The following is a 19,983-nucleotide window of genomic DNA, read 5'->3' as shown; positions in this document are numbered from 1 at the left end:
AGTCCATTCAGTCATTGGCTTTGCTATTGATGTTGTCAGCAGGAAATCAAAGATAGTTTTTGTGATGTGAACATCTTTAAGAACTAGATCAAGAATGATCACCAGCTCCTTTCAAACAGGCCATTGAACAGCCAGCAGCTGAAAATGACTTTTGGTTACTATCAACCTGACTCAAATTGATCTAGCAATTTAGAGGGCTCTCTCTATCATTAGCCTTGCCTGTTTTAATAATAGCTATAGTGAGTTCATTCTCACCTTCTTCTCCCAGCCTGGCCGTGCTGGGATACTGGATACAGATATGCAGAAAGAATTCCAAAACCCAGTTAGCATCTGGATCAGCGATTTGTACAATGGTGTCTGTGTGCGCTGAGAAGGATCCTGCTAAGTTGTAACAAGCACAGAGAGGGGAGAACATAGGGGACCTGCCGGAGATGATAATATGTATCACCTGAGCTGCGAGCATTTGGCTGGGTTAGCTGTTTGCTTGTTTTTGTGGGAAACCACATAGGATTGGTGGAGCTTTTGCAAGGGTTTAGGTTAGGACACTGATCTTTTGTTTCCAATATTTATTTAGCAAGGTATTGTAACTGAGTCACTCATGTATAAAATATAATGCCAAACCAATATTTACAATGCAGCCTGCTGACCCTCTCCCTATTGCTTTTTCCAAATGATGATTCACCGCAATCGTCATGTGCAGGTGAAGCGTTGCCTCTGCCAATACAGCAGGTGAGTCCCTTGCCAGGAATCTAGCCACAGTCTCTTGGCAAAGAATGAAGATCCAATCACTTCCTGAAAGCAAAATGGGGTGAAACACAAAAGGCAAAGATCAGTTAGATCACAACAAGACAATTCATTGTAACTCTAGCTAACAAAAAAAGTCGCTTGATTCTGAATAACACTGATTTGTTGGGCACTGGCAGCTTCTCCTCTGTAGCCATGAGTGACTTTTCTTTTAAAGTAGGCCCAGAATTATCTGGGCTGGTGCTACAGCTCATCATGCTTGTTTTCTCTAGGCAACATCGAAGGAGAACTTTGTATTTGCATAGCACATCTCCAAGGATCCCACAGTGCTGTACTACTAGTTCTTATATAGCATTCAATACAACAATTTACTTTGCTTGGGTGCTCAGGTCTATCTGTGCAGTCAGCTGCAGGATCAAGGACTAAGCATCACAGCACACCAGCAAAATAAATATTATCACCCCTGTTTTACAGGTCGGGAGAGAAACTGAGGCAGAGAGCCATTAAGTGACTTGTCCAAGCTCACACAGTGAATCAATGTTAGAGCTGGGAACAGAACCCAAGTTCCTGACTCCCTCACTTTTGCTGTAGCCAATAGAGCACACTTCCTCTCTCTCAGGTTATTGGTGACAGCTGCCATCCTAGATATGTTATGCTCTCACTACCTTGCCATGCAGGAAAGTTTTCAACCCCATGTTTCTCACTGATGCCTCTGGAAAGCTGTCTAAAGAAGAGGCTATAAGAGAGGAAGGTGAGGAATGTTGAATTCTAGTCTAATCCATATTTATCTATACAGTATTTATATGGCCCATGTTGCAAAGCAGAAAATATGTCATTGGAACAATTTTTTTTTTTTTGCCAGCAGACAGGATATTTAAAAGACCCACTAAAAACTCTGTTTGATGGTATCTTTGTACAAATATTTAATTCCCAATTTAATTTTAAAACTGTCTTTTATGTTGCTTTTGTGCCTGGCAGTTAAATTGTGAGGCTGGCAAACTGATCCCTTTTCAGCTGTGTTATTTTGACTGAGGCAGCAAAGGGGATCAAAGATGAGAAATCCAACAATAGGAGCATTTTATCATCCTGAATATTCCCTCTCTCACACTCTGATATTCACAGGCAAACTATTACATGACTAATGGATTTGTATTTCTGAAGTACTAAGAGTACAGAGCAGAACATTTGTAGCATTAAAAAAGCAGAATTTGGTATAAACGAATTGAAACAAGGAACGTGTCAACCGAAATCAAGAGTGCCACCCGACACACATAGCAGTGCTTTCCCAGAGAGGATGTCATGTTACTCCAGTCTTTTTACTGTCAGCCATTTGTTTTCATGCCACATAATATCACATTAACTGGATGTTATTATGCATTCCATCTTAGTCTTGTTAGCTTGCTTTCAGCGTGTCAAGCTGACATATTTTTGTTGCACAGTTAATTGCTGAATACTCAAGGACTTTAATTCCTACATTAACCGTTTATCTGACTAGCAGAGAAAATAAGTGCTGGATCCATTGTCAATTCTTTAAAGTGTAATAGCTTCCTGACTTACAGTTTATTACCCTGGAGGGTAGGAGAACTTGAAATGTCCCTTGTTATTTATTTTAAAACTTTGCTATTGCACAAAGCACCATTGCATCTGAGCACTTCCCAAGTATTAATGGATGTAGCTTCATAACATCTCTGTAACACAAGCATCTATTAGTGTCTCTGTTCTACAGAGAAGGAAACTGAGGCACACAGAGGTGCCTAAGATCACATAAGTCTGAAGCAGAGTAAGGACAAGAACCCAGGTCTCCTGATTTGTGATCCACTGCCTTAAGCACAGGATCATCCTTCCTCTCATGCTCATACATAGGAATTGCTATTGTGTGTGTTACAACCTGACCAGGTGCCCCTCTGTGTAGACATTGTGAGTCTGTTGCGAGTGGACCGAGTCACTGAGTCCCATGTGCTCCTAAGTCAACTGATTCTGAGTAGAGCCTAGTTACTGTTTCTCATTCTGAAATTCCAGGACATACTCACAGGCTCAAATCTTTATTCTGATGCTCTTCTTTGGGACATGATGGCATCTAGTCATCCTACACCCCAAAACCAGTGCCTCAGATCTCCCAACCCCCCTAGTTGCTTACACATGCTCCCCCAGAGTTCTACCTAGATGTGAGCTCTCTGGCTTCTCGTTTAACCCCTTCAGGGACAAAGGGGCCAGAAAGCAAGGAATATACGCTTAGCAAAGGAATTTCTTAATCACAACCACTTTACTCTTTAAATGCACTAGAGCATTACAGACCTTGCAAAATAATAAAAGTCCAGAGATGCACCCTCAGATAGTCAGATCTCCACCATTCTGTGAGTCTTGTCAGTATTTCAGGCTAGGCAGAGTCTCTCCGGCCTTCCATCTCTCTCCAGGCTCTTCTTGCATGTGGCGATGGATGACCCCCACTTTTCAGAGAAGAGAACTCCCTTCTTAAATACAGTCTCTCTCCCTTTGGCCATGTGGCCAGCAGGCCAAGAAGCAGCAGAACCACCGACCATGCTGGCACCCCAATGTAGAAAATCCATTGTTCTATGGGGTTGGGCCAGCAGTTAACAAACAATCCAACTTGATGGTCCTAGATTGCTCTGTGATGGCTTCCGAGTCATAGTCCTTCAATCAGGTGTCAAGCAGCTTTCCTGGGCATGCTAAGTATCTGGAATATCTCATAATAACCTTGCCTTGGGTTCTTCAGCACATATCACAAAATGGCATTCCTACTACAAAATGGAATTTATAATTTGAGCCAGACATATCCCACGCTGTGACTGCGTGTACCTGTTCGAGTTCTTTTGTTTGACATTACTGTTCATAGTTGTATTACTGTTCTTGGTTGTATTGCTGTAGGGCCAAGGGGCCTCAAACAGGGATCTGGGCTCCCCCGTGCTAGATTCTGTACAAACATATGATTCTGACAGTCTCTGTCCTGACAACTCACAATCTCAATCTATAGCAACATGCAACAAGTAGATGAAAGAGCTGAACAATGAATATGCAAAGGACAAGGCAAAATCCAAACATGTTTGTTTTGGATAACATGCAGTACTCTGAGCTTGCCACCCGCCCAACTTCAGGCAAATTCAGCCCTGGTGTAATCATGCACAACTTCCATTGACTTCAGCTGGAATTGCATTTGCTTATGACAAGGCTGAATTTAGTCCTGTATCTTCCATTAGAATTCTAGCAATTGAATGGGGTGCCCAAGCTAGAAAAAGAAATTATTTTAGTCAGATATAGAAAACTGCAAGGTGATGGGGTTTGCAAGGCTTGGAGCCACAGACCTAGACATGGGCAATCAGCCCCTGCTCCTGTGAAGTGCTGAGCACTGAGGGGGTTGAGTGAGCTCAGCACCTCACAGGAAATAACAGGTCTATTCAGTCAGCTGATAGGAGTCCCTCTTACTGAGATTACAAAGCTAGCGTTTTAGAGGATGCAGGTAACAAAAGCACCTTTACACTGCACCTTAAATGGAGCTGAGGTTATTAAAGGCACCTCAAATCATCTTAACCCTGACCTTGATGTCTTTACAGGCCAGAGAGAAGATCAATTTCCACACATAATTCACTCCTTAATTTATTGACTAACAGCCAGCAATGGTACCTTTTATTTATACATTTTAAAATAACACGAAGTGCCTATCTGAACTCCATAGGCCACTCTGAAAAATACTCAAGAAAGGGCAATCCTATAACATATCAGAATACTAAACAACCAGGCAGTACACAAAGCATTGACAATTGTGATGCTGGGGTAACCCACTGGGTGTTACGTGTCCCCTTGTATGCCTGATCAACAGAGGAAATGGGCCTGTTACAATTCTCAGCTCTTTAGCTTCAGCTGTAGGGACTTGGACCCAGGCCCCCAGTTCAATCCCTTGTGTCAGCCACAATGGCAGCTGTCGTGTAAGTTGGAGTTTGTCTTGGATTCAAACTGCTGTGGGCTTCTTTTGCCCAGAGGATGCATGTAGCATGCACTGGCCAGTGTCTTGACAAGGGAGCTTGTTCCACATATCTGAGTCCCAACTCCCACAGCAGTTTGAATTAGGAATGAATCCCCATTTATGTGAGGACTGACACTGGAGACCTCCAGAGCTGAAAGCATGAGCCTGTATAGCTTGAGCTAGGTTCTGTAACAGCCCCATATCCCTGTGGATAAAGGACACGATACACCCGCTGACCAGTGAGTTACAATGCCTGAGATCACTGTGAATCAGATCACACAGGCTCCCAGACTGTCAACTCACAATAACAGCTGTTAGTCACTAGAGACCTGAGATACATTCAGACTAGCAGCCTAGTGCCACTTCTCTGTTATTAGTCCCTTGAGTCATAATGTTCCTCAATTATACAGAAATGTTCATATGTTTTCATATCCTTGCTTGTATTTATTGTGCAAGTCATTTAAAAAAACTGAAGTGCAATAATTAATCTCCCCTTTGGGTCTGTTGTGTCTTCAACTGGCAGCGAATGTAGTGAGCCCAGCCTATGGAACTCTTCAGAACCAGCCATTCTGTGTACCTCCATCTCATCAACTCCATCTCATTTCAAATCTCCTCTGAAAGTATTCCACATCTCCCTTGCCTATGCCTGTTAATTTCACTCTGCAGCTGCTACTGAGTTAGTTATGATCTAGACTGGGATCTTCAAAGGGGCCTAAAGGGCTCTAGCACCCAACTCCCATTGAATTGTAATTAATGCCCTTTGGCTCCTTTGAAAATCCCAATTTAACTCTGCATAGCATTTTGGGTAAGGCTTGCATAATACAGCATAATGTACTATACTGTACTTCTTTTTGGACATGAGGGATTTGTTATGATATCAGTCAAAAGGGTCTATGTTTAAAGCAGTATTGCTAAACACAAGCATTCAAAAATAATGAGTTAGGCCTCAAAAATCACAAGATTGACTTAAACATTGTGAGATTAAAACAAAGCAAAAACTCTAGGTTCTTTTTATTTATTTTTTGAGATTTAGGGGGAGGGTATTGCATTTTTAAACTTTTCACCACTACCATGAGAACCAGAAGTTGCTTCAATTTTTTTAAATGAAAGCTGAGCTTCTCACGTAATCACAGGATTCCAGTAGCTGCAGCTTGTAAAAAAACACCAAGTATTGTGAGGTTTGGCAGCCCTGTATGGGAATCAACAGCAATTTGTGAATGGTGGCTGAAGCAAGTATGAGTAAGCATAGGGGACAGAACACATGGACTATCCCAGCTCAGCAGGTGTGGCACTCCCAGGTCTTATTTCAGTGATGGGCTAGATCAGGGGTGGGGAACCTTTTTTCTGTCACGGGCCATTGCCGGACAGAAAAAAAAAAATCACTCACGGGCCACTCACCTGCCGGGAGGGGAGGCTTGATGCTTCCTCCCCCAGCAGGGGGGAGAGCAGCTAGCGCCCATGGTTCCAGCCCTGCAGAGGGGCACAGAGGCTCAAGGCTTCCCCCACGTCAGGGCAAGCTAGCGCTCACGGCTCCAGCCCGGGGTGCTGTGGGCCACAGGAAATTAACCAAAGGGCCAGATCTGTCCCATGGGCCATAGGTTGCCTACCCCTGGACTCAATACAGGAGTTAGCAAGCCAGCTTCTCTGGCCTGTTATACAGGTGAGCCTCAATTATCTGAATGTCCCCTCCTGGCCTTAAAAAAAACTATTAATATTATACAAAAAATGTATCCCCACCCTCTCCTGCACGGCTTCTCCAGAAGGCTCAGCTACTGCCAGGCCTCCCAAGGCATCGCCCTGCTGCTGCTCTCTTCCCCCGAGCCAGGAGGCAGCTGTAAGGAGACGCTGACTCTCCCCCCCATGGCCAGCGCCTGCCTTGTGTCTGTACAGCACCTAGCACAGCAGCGCCCAGGCCCAGCCCCCAGCTAACTAACAAGGGCCCCATGGTGCAAAGGCCTGAGCACTCCCGCCCTACACATGACGGGAGGGGGGCGGAGCTTTATCGTCCCCAGCCCCGCCCTCCCCGTCTGCCCGGCCGCTCTCGAGTGCCCCGGAAGCGGTTGCGCCCGCGCCCCGGAAGTGGTTGTGGCGGCGCTTCGGGTCCCTGGAGCTGGCCGGAGGGTAGCGGGGTCTCACGGTGGAGTCGGAGCCATGTTCCTGACGGTGGCTGCCTGTGAGTGGGGAAGCGGGTCCGGCTCCGCGCCGGCGCTGCTAGCTGAGGCGGTGGGGGAGGGGCAGCGGGAGGAGACTGGGGCCTAACGGTGTCATGGGCGCACTAGGGCCCAGGCTGGGCCGCTGCTCCTCCCCCACCGGCACTACATCTCCCGGCGGGCACTGCGGCGCCCCCTGGGACTACATCTCCCGGCGGGCACTGCGGCGCCACCCGGGACTACATCTCCCGGCGGGCAGCGCGCCCTGGCACCACGTGGACCCCTCGAGACAGGCCGGACCTGCCTTGGCGCGAGGCTCTGCACCCATATGAGCTGGCGAGCGCCCCTCCCCCGGCTGTAGGGGGCTCTGGGTCGGGCCCCAGGGGGGGTCACGGCAGGGGGTGGCTGCGTTGCGCTGTTCCCTGCAGGCTCCTGGGCGCTCCCCACAGCGACCCTGACAAACTAAAACCCGTGGGGCGAGTGACCGGGGCAGGTGACTGAGGCCGAGCCCAAACACCCCAGAGAGGGGAGAGGAGTGTCACAGGGGGCACCTAGCCCAGCGCCCTGCCTGCTCCAGCAGCACCTAGGCTGCCACTGCAGAGGGGGGCAATTGGAGGCCGCAGTGAATGTAGCACGAAGGGGAGTGGGGGGATGCAGGTGAATTTTAAGAGATCTGCCCCTGTGGCTTGGCTGGTGTTTCTGCTTCTCAGGCACATATCTGTAAACCAGCCATATCACCCTAGGAATTGTTCGAAGCCCCAGCCATGAGCGAGCGATTACAGGGCCGACAGTTTTTAATTACTAGAAATATCACATCTTATTCAAAGCTTACCTGTGAGTTAAGTCATTTTAAAAATGAACAGATGGTTTGGCCATTTGATGATGAGGACTTGGCTAAGTCCCTGGTCATCTGGAAACCCATATGGACATGTCAGAACAGGCCCTAGTGTGGACTGAAAACTTAAAAGGGCAGGGAGGAAAAATATCTGAACTCCGTAAACTACTCTCAGCAGCTGTTAAAGAAATGCCTAGTTAAAAGAATGAAAGAAAAGGAAATGGTTACAAACATTACTTAGATGGTATGATCTTTGAGGCAGGGATCATCTTTTTTGCCTCCTTGTTTGTACACCACCTAGTACATTGAGGTCATGGTCCATGAGTGAGGCCCCCATAGGTGCTATTGCAATACAGATAAATTACAGATGAAACCTGACTGTCCAATATAAGGTAACTTTTGGGAAATTACTTGTGTTGTGGTGATATGTGTGCTGCATTATTACTTGTATTACAGATTCTGTATTGGGCCCCTTTGTGTTGAGGGCTGTATAAACAGACATGAGGAACAGTTCATGCCCCAAAGAGTTTCCAATCTAACTTAAGAAAATATTCTTGTGAGGGTAAAAATCTCAGTGAAGGAAGAGGGTAACATAAGCTCATGTGCTTATAGATCCCTCCCTTGCTCTCTGGAATGGGAGGTCTGCAGTACTGTCCCCATGGAGGGCATTTCCCAGGATTGGATTTTGAGTGGAGGTAATAGTGGGGAGTGGATGACCCCATTTGGGTGGAGGCAGGATCTGACAGAGATCCTGCCCATTCATCAACCCATCATTAGTTGTGTGATTTCTTGTAGGTGTTCCAGCAGAAATGGGCTTTGGAGAGAGATTTGAAGAGGAGGGGTAGCCACCTTATGTTTCAGTTCAGGAAAGGCATTCTTTGTGAAAGGGGCAGAATGCCCATAGTGCTGGGAGAAGTGGATAAATGAGTTTTGCTAGAGTGCTGGAGGGTTTAAGAGATTAAGATAAAGAAATAGACGAGAAAGGCAGAGCTGAGAAGGGCCTTAAATGTGAGTGCAAGATGCTTGAGCTTTTATGCAGTGGAAAGCAGGAAGCCTGGGGAGGGATTCTGCGGGGAGAGAGAGCTCAGTGGTTTGAGCATTGTCCTGCTAAACTCAGGGTTGTGAGTTCAATCCTTGAGGGGGACACTTAGGGATCTGGGGCAAAAATCTGTCTGGGGATTGGTCCTGCTTTGAGCAGGGGGTTGGATTAGATGACCCTGAGGTCCCTTCCAGTCCTGATATTCTGAGAGTGAAGTGATATAGGGACAAGGGATCTGATTTTGCTTAAAATAATCTGAAGTGGGAGTAGTTGGAACTACTCAGGGCTTGAACAAGAGCTTTGATTGTGCAGACAGAACATAGAGTGGATTTTGCTATACTTTTACTTCCATTGCAGTATTGCCTGGAGGGTACAAGCAGGCCAGGACCTACTGGACTAGGCACTGCACAAATGATTTTTAAAATGATATGATGGGGGAAATAAAGCTGGATTTTTGGCATGGCCTACCTATACAAGGAATCTCCTTTACAACTGTGATTGCCTTTGCCTGGCTGCTCTGGGACTGTTCCAAAAGCAGCTTTTGTGCAAAGCTGTAATCATTTGTATATGTTCATAGCTAAAAGAAAACAAGATGGTAACATAACTTTCTTTCTTTTTCTTCCCCTCATCATTGTGCTCCAAAAACAGTGGCCAAGGCCAAATCCAAGTAAGTGACATTTTACTGGTTTGAGCTATTGCAAATGATCTGCTTCCCACAGTTGCATCCTACAATGACACACAAATATGGGGTTCTCGCAGAATCTCTGAATGTACACAAAGTATTTGTGGTTCTTCAACCTAGGAGCCAGACTGCATCCCCTTTGCACATAAAGGGCATTCCCTAGGGTTAGATTCTACATGGAGGTAGCATTGGGGAACAGATGACCCTTTTTGGGTGGAGGCAGGATCTGGCAAGGTGCACATCAGTGAACTAGTCCTGGAAGAATCATTTGAGTACGTTCTAGAACTCTGGGGCTGTGCCGCTTTTCCTATAGGATCATCTCTGTGGTGGGGATCTAATTTTAATGGAATTTCTGAAGGCAGCTGTAGCAGAGGGATCCCTGGCAGTGGAGCTCCAGAAAGCTGGGTGAGACAGTGCAGAAGCACAGGGCCTCCATGCACATGGTCCATTTCCCCTGGGTCACCTGAGAGGGTTGAGTCCAATGCCGTAGTGCACTTTGGGGGGGAGGATTCCATGGCAACCCTCTTCCCTGAACAATACAATTAGAGAGAAACTCTCTGAGGGATCCTCATAGTCACATACTTGCCTCATTCATCAAGAGGGGGCAATCTGGATGCATATGTGGTCAGTTTCGACCTCTATGGGGTCAGGCTAATGCGTGTGGTGTTTTTATCAGCATTACCTTCCTAGTAACGTATAGAGTGGTTCCCTGAACTTCTATAGCTGTTGTGTATAATGATCATAAAACAGTTGCTCGTCTGTTTTGCTGAAGAAGTTTCAAGGTGGATGCCATCACTTTCACTTAATAAAGTAACTGTTCTAGCAGGCAAAGCTCTAACACATTCTCCCTCTGGGCTGGGAGTGCAGCAGAGACAGAGTTCTGAGCATCTGGCCCCTCTTTTTAGCCCTACTCAAGAATGGTGTTAATGGGCTGTGGAGGAAGATAGATCCAGATCCAATGGGCTAAAAAGAAGATTGGCACAATTTGGGGCTGGGAAGAAAATAAAGGACTCTGAAAAATTTGCCTTTACTCCCCCAAAAGTGAGGAGACAAGACTGAATAAAAATATATATATATGAGGGGTGAACAATTATGGCCAAAATTGTATTTGTAAGGTATTCAGACAAGTCCAAGAGGCTAAAGTGGTAGAGAAGCTCTGTCATTGTTAAATAACCGTCATTAAAACATCCTGTCGTTTCCCCTGGTTCTCAGAAGGTGCATTCCTGCATGGATCTGTAATAGTTTGTGCTGCAAAGCTCTGGAAAGAAGACCGCCTGGCATGCTTCTTGTTGAAGATTTAAAAATCATCCCCAAATGAAGCTGGTGCCAGGCACCCGCTGGGTTTGACGTGTCTCTCCTCTCATGGTGTTTCTGCAGAATTGTCAGGGCCTGACATTCAAAGTGCAGTTTTAAAGTACATGCCCAATAGAAGGGATCTCAGTTTGACACCAGCCTTAATAGTAATTATGTTCTGCCATCACGCCCTCCCACCAATGAACAGAGCACGGTGAAGTTTCCTCAAGGAGGAGGTATAAATACAATTAATTTCACTAACCTAAAAGCATTTTGTGGCTTTTTTTCTTGTATTCCTCCCCTTTTTATTCTGTCTTTGTGCTGTTCCTCCTTCATTAAGAAATTAAATTTATTTTCAAAACCAAGTGCTTCTCTTTTTGGTTTTGTGTTCTCTTCCCTTCTTTCTTTGTCATTTTACTGGTCCTCCTCTGGCCCCTTTGCTTTCCCTTCTTGGGTCTCTCCCCTAGATTTTCTCCCTTCTTGTTCTGCCTACAGCTCACTAGACCATCTGGCTTGGGTTACCCAATTAAGTTGGAAATTTTCATAACTAAGTGTTTTACTCAAAAAGAACCTGCCCTCAGACATGTACCAAATAGGAGTTTCAGACTCTGGTTGTATTGATATCACTGGGCTAGAAAGAGGAAACTGACCAGAAGGCGTTTGAGGAAGTGGGAGAGATATGGGGAAGGAGTCCTCTATGTGGCTACAGGTGCTGTGCCTGACACCTATAGTGGGTGTACAGGAGATAACAAAAAACAGGGACATTCACTGGGTCTTTTAGCTCAGGGAAGTCTAGTGGTTATCCTTCATTTTGGGGGTGGGGGGGGGAACAAAAAAACCCTTCATGTAAAACTAGACTTTAAATCAGACCAGGCAAAGCCATATGCACTGTATATGCCGTTGGGAGTGACATTGCATGGGTGAGCAAATAGGGATTTTCTCTGTTTAATTTCAAGGGATCATATTGTATGTAAGCCAGGAAATTGAATGTGGTTTCTACCTGCAGTGTTTCCTTCAGATCATTTCATTGCGATAGAAAAGGAGAGATCACCACTGGAGAAATGGTCAAGGGGCTTGACCCTCCTTCCCTAATTTCCAGATGCCCTGAGATCCTGGGGAGTACCAGAAAGCTGGCAGTACTTATGGATGTGCAGGGAGGCTCAGTTGCCTTCACATTATGCTCCAATTTCTCCTCTTCTCCTCTCTACAGTACGTGGCTGCTGCCCCAACTCCCACTGGGTTAGCATCATCTGGGGGTTTGAGAGGGCATGATGCTGTGGAGAGTTACCATCCCACCAATCTTGCCACCTCTTGACCTATTTCTGTGGCATACCATGCTGAGGAGCTCTGCTTTCCCTTTTTGTATGCCCCTCACTCCATCTGTATACTGCTTTAGGTCCCAGTGCTAGTGCAAGGGGAGGAGACAGTCGGGCTCTGTATTCTGAGATAGTGTATTGGCTATGACCTGGATGCCTTTAAATGTGATCATCCTCCATTTCTTGTCTAAAAAGGAGCCATACTGAGTCAGATGTATGCGGATCTTTTCTTTTTTGTCTTATTTCTGTGTGGAAACTACTTCTCTTGGCCATGATCTATGTTCCATTCGATAGCAATTAACCTGAGGCTGATGTTGAAAAGTACAGTCCTGCTATGGACTCTGCACTCTAAAAGCATCATGATTTTAGTGGGGTGGTTTTCAAACCTTCCAACACTTGGCCCATAGATTCCCCCTCACTCCAAATGCCACCACTTTTCCTCTTAGGCTCCCTGAACCTCTCCCCTCTTTCAGATGAATAGATTCTCTGCCTGTGCCCCTCCCAGTGCCCTTTCCAGGCAGAGTTCCTTGCTGTTCATGGATTTGCTGGTAGGAGGTTTTAATTAGAGCTGATTAAAATTTGAAATTTCTGTTTCATAGGAAAATTCGATATTTTGAAATTTCTTTGTTCTGATTTCGACCATGTCAGCAGAAGTAGCACGTATCGTGACACGGCATGGCAGGATATGACGTGTTGTCTTATGCACTAATGCTATAGACATCATGAAATAACATAAAACTTATAGGTGGGGGAAAAAACAAACTAAATTTAAAAAAAAAAAAGTGGTTGTGTTGAAACACCTTTTTCCAACAGAAAACTGTTCAGACAAAAGATTTCTGAGCAGCTTTAGTGTGAATGTTTCAAGTTGCTTTCATTGCCTCTCTTATACTTGTCCTGTATGATGTTCCTGCTGGCCTGGGGAAAGAGACCAGGGTCTGCTCCCAGAACTTCGTCTCCTGACCTACAGCACTTGTGCATCAGCATTGCTTAGCTGCGCATTGGCAACATCTGTTGAAGTTGCCGTTGCTCATCACCTCTTGCAATCAAACCCATATAACAGCTCAGCTAAATTTAGTATTTAATTGTCCCTTATAGGCACAAATGGTGACATTAAATGTCTCAATTCACTTAACTGCACACGTCAAAGGGGAATTTCTGCAGTGGAGAAACTGACTACCACTATATGCATCTGCCTTTGACCATAATGATGTCTCTTGTCATTTCAGGTACATCCTTGTGAGGATGGTGAGTGCAGCAGGGACGGGCTACTGTTACAACATCAAGAGAGCCCGACTACAGGAGAAATTGGTCCTGCTGAAATATGATCCCATTGGTAAGAACTTAAGACATTAGATGCTGTCTGGAGGATGCACACTTTCTCTTCAGTTGAATGTAACAGAATGTATTGAGTATAAGCAGAGTAATACTTAGCATTTCACATGCTCAAACCACTGTACTATTCCTTAAAATGTCCCAGTGTAGGAGGAGGTAATATTAATCCCATTTTACAGACTGTGGCACTGACCCAATGAGGCAGTGGCTTGCTCAAGACCTCACAGCAAGACAGTGGTAGAGCTGAGATTAGAATTCATACATTCTACTTCTGTGCTCAGTTTACTAGACACGGCTGTCTCGTAAGAAGCAGCAGTGAGCTACGCAGCTGAAGAGGAGTTCTGTTGGGACATTTAAACCAGAAGAGCAGTAAACTCCCATCACAACGTCAAGATGAAATTTATTTAAAATATTTCTACTTAAAAAATGTTGCAGGTTCCCACATGTTTGGAGAAAAGTTGCTCCATTCTTCTGCTCTGTTCCTCTGACCCTCACAACACTCTCCATCATTTAAAATCTGATTCATTGTAAATCATGGGTGTCAATAGCATTTGCCAAGAGTTAAAAACATATTTTAAAAGGTGACTTAGAATCTGAGTTTCTTGGGAAGGGACCAGTTTGTAACTAACATATTAAAGGCTAAGTTGGGGACATGCTAACCTGCTTTAGCTCTTAAAATAGCATGGGAGAGTTAAGTCAGTCCAGATCCCAACTACCTCCTGCAAAACACCTGGTAATCTGATATTTAACTAGGTCATAATTTAAAAAATCATGTTGCTCTGCATGTAATATAACCATTTGGCTGATAGTCATATGGGATATTATCTTCAGTGCAGTCTTGGTGGAAGATTAACACTGATGTTCTCTGTTGATTTAAGAATGCAGGAGTTTGATGCCTGTGGAGAGAGGCTCCTGGAGATACAAGCTGATTTAATCAAAATCTGCTAAAACGATTCATTTTGGCAGAAACTGAATTTCATGTGCAAGGGAAAGCCTTAGGTCAAGCAGTTATAGGATTCATCTCCTGGGTTGGAAAACGAGTGTCTTAATTTCAAATTAACTTCATTGCTTCAGAACATTCCACAAACCCCCACTAGAAACACTATCCAGTTTGTATGCAATGTGCTACAGAGCAGCGCTCCCAGCCTAGCAGGAGTTTGGTGGCAGAACAGCCTGATGCCATAGAATAGAAATGGGAGGTGGCTTGGAATGGCCTGGGGTTCACATTTTGGGGGGGGGGGGGATTCCTATAGCCTATACCAGAGGGAAAGTGAGATGCTGAGGCATGTGTGAAAGGCAGGGAAATGTGAGTCTGGCCATCCATGGATGTCAGATACTGCGTTAGATGCACTTTCTGTCTGTATGCACTTTCACTTCACAGTTTTTTGTGTATTTCATAAACAATGGGACCTGCATATAGGGAACCTTTTATAGTGAGGTAGAAAGTCTCAGATTGTTGCAGTGCATAATTTAAAGGCTTCAGTCACAACTAGGCTGTGATATGTTGGAGAAATGACTTCAATCCACTATCTCTGTGGTGTACAGTGTTACCCCTACATAGTTCTCAGTGTTAAGTTACTAAAATTCATGTAAACTGAAAGGTGATTGCACAAATGGCATTGTAGTTTGCCATGCTCATTCTCTCATAGTAACTTCCATATCACATGTGCGCAGTTTAGAAGTAAAATGATTTTCCTAACTTCAGGTTGAGGACTTACAGTCCAGCTCAGTTTGTAGTTCACTCGTCACTTGTAATAAAGATTCTGCCGTTGGTCCTTGTAGCAGGATTCTGTTGATGATATGCGAGGCAGATTAGAATCCAGTTTACTCTCCCATAGCTGTCTGGACTCAGCAGCGCTAAGAGAAATAGAAAAGCTGTAAAAACCTTTCTTTGTCCCTATGCAGAGCAGACTGACTCCGAATAGACACGGCGAGCAGCTGTTGAGTGAAAAGGTTCCATTTTCACAGTCACTTAAATCCTAATGTTTGTCCTTCGTGGGGTAAAATAGACACCTGTTTACTAAAAGTTACATGTTGTAAAATGAATGCAGTGCTAAAAGTCCTTTTAAAAGCAGGTTGGCCAGCAATGGCACTGTGCCAGTAATCATTCGGTCAGTATTTGTTTAAGCATTGAGGCCAGCAGGAGGTGGGTGTGTGGATTTTTTTTTTTCCTTGTAAATCTTAACACTTGAACTTTCCTACCAAGTTGCTTTCTCTCCACAGTGAACCAACGTGTTCTCTTCACAGAGAAGAGAAAAATACGTTCCATCTGAACAACGCCTTGTAAATGGACTTGTTTTATACGTCAGTTGGACTCTTGTGGGGGTTAGGGGGGGAAATCTGCTTCTGAAATCCTGCAGTATGTGCTAAAAAGAGAGGAAATAGACTCGATCAATGCCTCCTGTGATTTGAAGGCCATTGTGAATGAGAACAATGTAGAGAGAGAAAAGTCTTAGTGTCTGGACATAGATCATCGCATCAACATTTATTTATCCTTTGAGTTATTTTTACAGTCCTCAATAAAAAAAATTAAAATAGCAGATCCCATTGTCTGTGTTTTCCATTGTGAAACTGGCTGTAATTGTCAAATAAACTGACTATTGTTTCACATGGCAATAGAAAATTAACATTTTCTACAAGGGCACTTCAGTGGAAGGGTTGCTAGAGGCATTTTAAACCACAATCCACAGATGAAACCGTAGGATCACCAGTGTTTCAGAGCTTATAGTAGAGGTGGGAAGAAGAAATACAAGTAGTTAAGTGACCTGTAGAGCTAAAGGCTGCTGCCTTTGAAGCCAATGGCAAAACTCCAGTGAGATCAGGATTTGACCCATAAAAAGCTCTATTTTGTATCAAGCCCATGTATGTAGGACTTATTTTTCACATCTGAATTTTTGCCTGAGTAGGCACACAGTAGATGTCTAAGCCAGCTTTTTGACTAGTGCATTGTGGCTGATGATTTTGTTCTTTAAATAATTAGTTTGTGTTTCTGTCCAAATAAGACTGACTAGGCATCTTGGAATGTGTTTCCCTGGAACACTGAACAGCCAATGAACTGATCTGTACGTCTAGCTCACCTGAGGGCTTTATCAGCGGCTTGCCCAGAACCAGAAAACCTCACTTAATGGACACAGTATGGAGCCTACTGCAGCCATCATGCAATAGAGAAACAGAACCAGCAGATGGTGCAGGGCCCAGTATGCCGTGCTTCATTGTGATTGGAATGGACTGTGGACGAGCTGGAACTTCGCATGCTGGTATGTGTAGTCTCCAGACAGTTGACGAGTCTCACTTTGGGCTAAGGCACTTGCCGCAGAGAGCAGGGACAATAGGAATTTGGTTGAAAACTCAAAGCTAACTATAATTCACATTTCACTAGCGATATCCCTGGTTGGCAGCTGTGAAACTTGATCAAAATCAATGAGAGTCTTAATTAGTGGAGAGCACAGCAAAGTCTGTGGAGGCCACTGAATTTCAGAGCTAAGTCATCCCTACTCATATTGTGGAATGTCTCTTTAGTTTATAGACATGAGTTTGTGGAGTGAAATGTTGAACACATTAATGGCAAAACTTCGTAGTCAATGTTTGTCCTGCACAGTGTGTAGGGCAAGGGACAGATCCACGGTATTTCGCTGGAATGAAAGAGTGCAACCCAATTGCTCTACTATAGACCAGAGTCTAGCAGGGAATCAATGATTGAGAAGGGAGTAAAGACTTTCCTGGAATCTCTTATGGGAAAAAAAAGTTTGCCTCTGCACAATCAGAACTCCCTTCCCTGGGATATTGTACAATCAGCACATACAGATGTCTGACACCACAAGTTAGAAAAGATCCTGGGGCAGGTCCTTCCTGTAGGGATAGGAAGACTGCGTCCCTGATGCCTGGACGCTCACTGATGCGATGAAGTTTGACTTCCTGATCACTTCTTCCATGGATAGATTGGGATAGCAAGCCATGAAGAAAGCCAGTGCGCCCACAAAACTGTCGCCAGCCCCCTAAGATGAAAGAAACACACAAAGTTAGGCAGATTCCTACACAAGAACACAGTTCAGCTGCATTTACCTGAAATGCAAAAGGTTGCCCTTTAATGCAACAGGAAATCCTGCAAGGCCAAGAGCTGAACTGGATTTGTCTTTTTTTCCATTTCTAATTCCTATGAAATTCCAAAACACGAGGTTGCTGCCACAATATTAACTCTTGCCCCCTATCCCTCCGACACATTAGGGCACACAGTATATCGCAGCTTACATTTTAGAAGAGAAAACAGGACTACAAACACATCAGTGCAATGGGGCTGAGTTACCAGGCTGGCAGCAACTTTTGCTTTTGAAATTTCCTGTCATTGGAGTGTCTGATTTTGATTTCTCAACCTGAATGTTGCACGTACGCCATTGTCCTCTCTTTATTTAACTTCTGTTTTTCTATAAAAGTGGGCGGGTGGAGGGAGAGTGGGGAGAAGGTGAAGAAATTAAGCTATGTGGCTTGTAAATTCCTACTTGCAGAATGATGCAGCAACCAGCTGTCTTTAACTGTGAAATGCCCATAACTGAAGCTCCACACGCTGCATAAATTGCTTCCCTTGCTTTAATCCCTAGGGTAGAGTTTTTCAAACGGTGGGTCATGACCCAGAACTGAGTCGTGGAATGGAAGGGACTCGGTCGCGGCAGCTCTGGTCAGCACCGCTGGCTGGGCTGTTAAAAGTCCTGTTGGCGGTGCTGCCCAGCTTAGGTAGGCTAGTGCCTACCTTTCCGACACCACACTATGCCCCGGACACAGCCAGCAGCGGGACCACAGGACTCTGCGTGCTGCCCCTGCTCTGAGCACTGGCACGGGCCAATGGGAGCTGGGGGTGGGATGGGTGGGTTGGTGCTTGCTTGCGCGCCTCAACCTAAGAGCCAGACCTGCTGCTGGCCGCTTCTGGGGCGCAGCGCAGTCCGCGGTGCCAGGACAGGTGGGAAGCCTGCCTTTGCACCCCGGCTGCACTGCTTACCAGGAGCCGCTGGAGGTAAGTCCACGCCCCAACCCTGCATCCCAGCCCTGAGCCCTCACAAACCTGGAACCCCTTCCTGCACCCCAGAGCCTGCACTCAGAACCCTGACCCCCTCCTGCACCCCAGGCCAGAGCTCCTCCTATACCCCAAACCGCTCATCCCCAGCTCCGTTGGGTCACGGACATCAACAATTTTCTTCAACTAGGTCCCCAGAAAAGAAGTTTGAAAACCACTGCCCTGGGGACAAATCCTGGCCCAAGCCTGCATAGAGAGGAGTGCAGAGGGGAACGCCACAGTGGCCTGAAAAGGGAGGAGCGGCTTTCTAAGCCAGACTGTGGTAGCCTGTCTCTGCATTTACCACCCTCTACTCCCTCATGGAAGCAAAGAGTGGTGTAGCTGACCCACCCACTCTGTGTCCACATCCCTATGAGCTAGGGTGACCAGATAGCAAGTGTGAAAAATCGGGACAGGGTGTGGGGGGTAATAGGAGCCCATATAAAAAAAGCCCAAAATATCAGGACTGTCCCTATAAAATCGGGACATCTGGTCACTCTACTATGAGTCCCCAGGTAGTTGAGGTGGGGCTTCTGCCATGCCCCAAGTCATCCTCCAGGAAATGGCACTGGTTTTGCTGGGAACAGCAGGGGATGGAATGCCTTTACTCCTCGAGTGCTTTTGGTAACAACTTGTTGGTGGAGATTCAGATCCCCACACTGTCCTAAACCACACGAGTGTTGCATCACCAGTTAACTGAAAGTTTTAACTTATTTAAAACATTGCGCAATATTTTTGTTCCAAACCTGGCTTGATTTCTGAGGCCTCATCTAGCCTTAAAACTTTTGCTGGTATAACAACGTTGGTTTGGGGGGGGGGGGGCATTTTTAATAACTTTTTATACCAGCAAAAGTTCTAGGCAAAATGCAGTTATGTTGGCCAAAAAAAAAAAAGTCCCTTTTTTCCCAAAATAACTTATTTCAGGGAACTGGTATAGATTTCAGGTTCAGGCAAAAGCAGTCTCTTGCCAGTATAAACTGCACTTACACCAGAAGGGTTTACCTACACAGCACTAGTGATAAGCCTTTTCTAGTGTGGCTAGGTGTGAGTGAGACAAGGGTGAAGCTTCTGGCTTCAGCTACTTGAGCTACGTGAACACAATTTCTGAGAGGAAATTTGAGAGAGGAAATGTGGTTTGTTTGTTTTTTCCACACTCTAAAGGTTGAAACTATTTTGCTCCAGATCAGAAGGAAATAAAAAAAAAATCACCTTTGTGTTGAGACTGCCCACGGAAAATACCACCCCAGTAGAAATGTTTGTCAAGTTATCACAGCTGGAAAGGGGGGTGAGACTGGCAGTGGGGTAACCCCTAATGCCAGAGTAACATGTTTTGGGTGGGGGAGTTTCAGCAAAGTGCTACTTGGCAGAGAATGTTTCAGTCAAGCATCTTTTCCTAAGTAAAGCCCCTGGCTTACCCTGCATCTTGGTCAGCTCTGTCCTGCCTTACTCTTAAGTATCTACAGTCGGCACAATGTAGAACTGGAGTCTGGTAATAGCAAAAGTTACACTTTACAATGTAAACAAAGCCCCTGCTTGAGTCAACAATATTTGAACGTACACCTGCCTGAT

At 45.3% G+C, this 19,983-nt stretch overlaps 3 protein-coding genes and 1 long non-coding RNA gene across 5 annotated transcripts in view; 2 read left to right on the top strand and 2 right to left on the bottom strand.

Annotated features, from left to right (window-relative positions):
* Positions 1–551: 551 nt before the first annotated feature.
* On the bottom strand, positions 552–4,298 carry LOC120401216. The gene is made up of 2 exons (XR_005596310.1): positions 3,040–4,298; positions 552–792 (listed from the first exon to the last, which is right to left on the bottom strand). It is a non-coding gene; the product is annotated as an uncharacterized LOC120401216 (long non-coding RNA).
* A 2,449-nt stretch (positions 4,299–6,747) lies between these two features.
* MRPL33 (mitochondrial ribosomal protein L33) lies at positions 6,748–15,840 on the top strand. Its single transcript, XM_039530885.1, has 4 exons — positions 6,748–6,896; positions 9,396–9,414; positions 13,265–13,371; positions 15,594–15,840. The coding sequence occupies exons 1-4, from the start codon at positions 6,875–6,877 to the stop codon at positions 15,641–15,643; spliced, it is 198 nt and encodes a 65-aa protein (XP_039386819.1). The 5' UTR covers positions 6,748–6,874; the 3' UTR covers positions 15,644–15,840.
* BABAM2 (BRISC and BRCA1 A complex member 2) overlaps positions 13,265–19,983 on the top strand; it is a 425,434-nt gene continuing 418,715 nt past the window's right edge. The window contains exon 1 of the mRNA XM_039530877.1: positions 13,265–13,371. The gene's annotated coding sequence lies outside the window, so the exon portion shown is untranslated. The remainder of the gene's footprint in view (positions 13,372–19,983) is intronic.
* Positions 16,713–19,983, bottom strand: part of RBKS (ribokinase) — a 99,659-nt gene continuing 96,388 nt past the window's right edge. The window contains exons 8-9 of one of the 2 annotated variants that reach the window (XM_039530881.1): positions 19,830–19,900; positions 16,713–17,365 (exon numbers count right to left, since the gene is read on the bottom strand). In XM_039530881.1, the coding sequence (XP_039386815.1) occupies positions 17,290–17,365; positions 19,830–19,900 (147 nt within the window). In that variant the 3' untranslated portion in view covers positions 16,713–17,289. The remainder of the gene's footprint in view (positions 17,366–19,829; positions 19,901–19,983) is intronic. The other variant, XM_039530880.1, reaches the window with a different exon arrangement.

This window comes from Mauremys reevesii, linkage group 3 (assembly GCF_016161935.1).
Source record: "Mauremys reevesii isolate NIE-2019 linkage group 3, ASM1616193v1, whole genome shotgun sequence".
Taxonomy (NCBI): domain Eukaryota; kingdom Metazoa; phylum Chordata; order Testudines; family Geoemydidae; genus Mauremys; species Mauremys reevesii.
Note: the sequence above shows the minus strand (reverse complement) of the source record. Positions and strands in the feature narration are given on the sequence as shown.